Source organism: Lynx rufus, unplaced genomic scaffold (assembly GCF_022079265.1).
Source record: "Lynx rufus isolate CCGP_SWC_20201006 ecotype Redwood Valley unplaced genomic scaffold, mLynRuf1.p SCAF_11, whole genome shotgun sequence".
Classification (NCBI taxonomy): Eukaryota; Metazoa; Chordata; class Mammalia; order Carnivora; family Felidae; genus Lynx; species Lynx rufus.
This window is the reverse complement of record NW_025814825.1, coordinates 14,240,905-14,243,381: the sequence shown is the minus strand read 5'-3', so window position 1 is coordinate 14,243,381 and position 2,477 is coordinate 14,240,905. Positions and strand designations below refer to the sequence as shown.

General features: G+C 57.4%; 1 protein-coding gene across 2 annotated transcripts; it reads right to left on the bottom strand.

Annotated features, from left to right (window-relative positions):
- Positions 1-294: 294 nt before the first annotated feature.
- DDIT4 (DNA damage inducible transcript 4) lies at positions 295-2,477 on the bottom strand. 2 transcript variants are annotated; one of them, XM_047071999.1, is made up of 3 exons: positions 2,349-2,477; positions 1,963-2,224; positions 295-1,677 (listed from the first exon to the last, which is right to left on the bottom strand). In XM_047071999.1, the coding sequence occupies exons 2-3, from the start codon at positions 2,162-2,164 to the stop codon at positions 1,184-1,186; spliced, it is 696 nt and encodes a 231-aa protein (XP_046927955.1). In that variant the 5' UTR covers positions 2,165-2,224; positions 2,349-2,477; the 3' UTR covers positions 295-1,183. The 2 variants fall into 2 exon arrangements, with proteins under 2 accessions (XP_046927955.1, XP_046927963.1); XM_047072007.1 differs by having other exon boundaries at positions 1,963-2,200.

Sequence of the window (2,477 nt, the reverse complement as noted above, 5' to 3'; positions counted from 1 at the left end):
GCCTTCTAACCCAGAGCAACCAGGTGAGCTCTCCCAACTGAGCTCAGTGGGAGGTCTGACTCAACGCCTCACCTTCCAGGGCTTTCCAGCGTTTTTCCCTGGTAGCATCAGCCAGCCATGGGAGCCAGGGTTCTTGGCACAGATGGCACACAATCCACATACCTCCATTACCAGGCTGGCAGGCAGCCCCGGAAAAGGACACAGCAACACACGGGTGGACCCGAGTCTGATGAAACTTGCCTTTTACCGGCAACCATCCCCCTTTTTTATTTCACAGCACTGACGAGACTCAACTGTTTTAACAAACCTTTTTTTTATTAGAAAAGTAAAAAATATTGCATAGGTCTTAATACTTGAACATCAAGTGTATTTATGAACAGCGAGTATCTTCATGTAAACAGTTCTAGATGGAAGACCCAGATGGCACTCTTCTGGGGGAGGGGTTCCAGCCCCCCACCCCACCCCACCCCAATCAGCCCCATCCCCTCACAGCTCAACTCCCCAGTACACATTGGGGGAGGGGAGGGAGGGGCAAATGCAGCTCCCAGGTGTATTTTTTCTTCAAGTGTCAAAGATCCCCAAGTGATCCCAACACCCACCCCTTCCTACTCTTACATTCATGCGTCTGTAAGATAGCTGCCTAGAACAGGTCAGTAGTGAAGCTCTGATCAAAACAAAAACAAAAACAAAAACCAAAGGTACAAAAACAAAGAACACATTTGGCCCCTTCAGACCATGAGATACACAAAACCGCCTTGTCCTCCCCCCTCCCACCAGGGCTGCTACCAGGAGCACACAACCCCTTGCAAAGGCCAGTGCAGCCCAGCTGCTCACCTGGCTGTCACACCACTGTTGTCTTAACTGTCAGTAACGATAAAAATAATAAGGTACATGCTACATACACATCCAGCCAGAAGCCCAGTTGGCCCCTAAGCCTTTGTTTCATGCTACAGTACTGAGGGGCATAGGCCCCCAACCGGGAGCTACCTGCACACCTCAGTGAGCTTCCTAGGAAACACAATGTTCCCCCCACCTCCACCTTCCTCCCCTCAGGTGGCTGTTGTCAGTTTGCTAACGACAGGCGTCAATCCCTCAGCTCCTGCCTGCCAACCTCCATCTCAAAATCAAAAGTTGAGTGGTCTCTGGCGTGGGGGCAGGGTAGGCCCCCCCCCCAGGCTCAAGTTCAACACTCCTCAATGAGCAGCTGCTCCGAGCTATACAGCTTTTTCTTGATGACTCGGAAGCCCGTGCTCAGCGTCAGGGACTGGCTGAAACCGGGGACGAAGGGAGAGTTGGCAGAGCTGAACAGCCCCTGGATCTTAGGCCAGAGGCGTGAGTCCAGGCGCAGCACGAGGGTCAGCTGGAAAGTGGGCACCAGGCTGGGGTCGAGGGCCAGCTGGCCGACGCTGTGGCAGCTCTTGCCTTGCTCTACGCAGACGTCCAGCAGCGCCCCCCGCAGGCCACACGGCTCGCTGTAGGCCAGGCGCAGTAGTTCCTTGCCCACCTGGCTCACCAGCTGGCTGGGCATCAGCAGGCGCGCTGGGCGCCGTGAGCCCAGCCGCGCCTGGGACAGGCTCTCCTGCAGCAGCTGCATCAGGTTGGCACACAAGTGCTCATCCTCAGGGTCGCTGAGCAGCTCGAAGTCGGGCAGGGACACCCCATCCAGGTATGCCGAGTCTGGTAAGGGAGAGCACACAAGAGAGGGATATAAGAACAGCTCCAAAGGCGGGGGGGGGGGGGCGGTTCTTGCGTTAAGAAACCAACACTCCTTCCCACTCTGTGCCTCAGCTTCTGCCCCACACTTGTACCCTATACTCCAATCTCCGTCCTCCATCCCGCCACCCCTCCGCAATCAGGGTTCTGATGGGATAGGAAGACAAGGCGGCGTTGACCCCTTCCAGAGCGGTGCTTTTTCACCTCCCGGGCCCCGTGAGTCGCGTCCAGTCTCCGCCCACGGCTTACCTTCCTCCGGCCCAAAGCCACTGTTGCTGCTGTCCAGGGACTCGCAGTCCGAGCTCTCCAGGCTCGCGCAGCGACCAAGACCCTCTTCTCGGGCCGCCGACCCCCAGGCTGAGCGCGGTGGCTGATCTGGGGTGTGAGTTCGGGACAAGGGCGACGATGAAGAGGAGGAGGACGATGAGAAGCGATCCCAAAGGCTAGGCATGATGAGGACCGACGCCAGGACGTTTGCAGTTGAGCTCTGGATGCGGGAACGCAGAAAACGCTGTAAGACAGGAGGCGCACGGACCCGGCGTCAGTCTGGGGGCTGGACCAGACTGAGAGCGCTCGGACCCGCAGGATTGAGGCCTCCCCGCGCAGGAATCAGTACATACTGAAAGGACACTTACCAGCTAGCTCGGTCGGCGAGAACTGCTAGGACAAGTGCGTACTGCCGCTTGAATGGGTGCGCGAACTGGTATCAACCCCCGCGCACTGCCCAGACCTGTCCCTTCTACCCACCCGCACCTCCCCCTTGG

Coding starts and splice junctions, on each gene's coding strand:
- DDIT4 (XM_047071999.1), bottom strand. CDS start 2,164: ATGCCTAGCCTTTGGGATCGCTTCTCATCGTCCTCCTCCTCTTCATCG. Junction 1,678..1,962: donor TGGCTTTGGGCCGGAGGAAG/GTAAGCCGTGGG, acceptor CTCCCTTACCAG/ACTCGGCATACCTGGATGGG.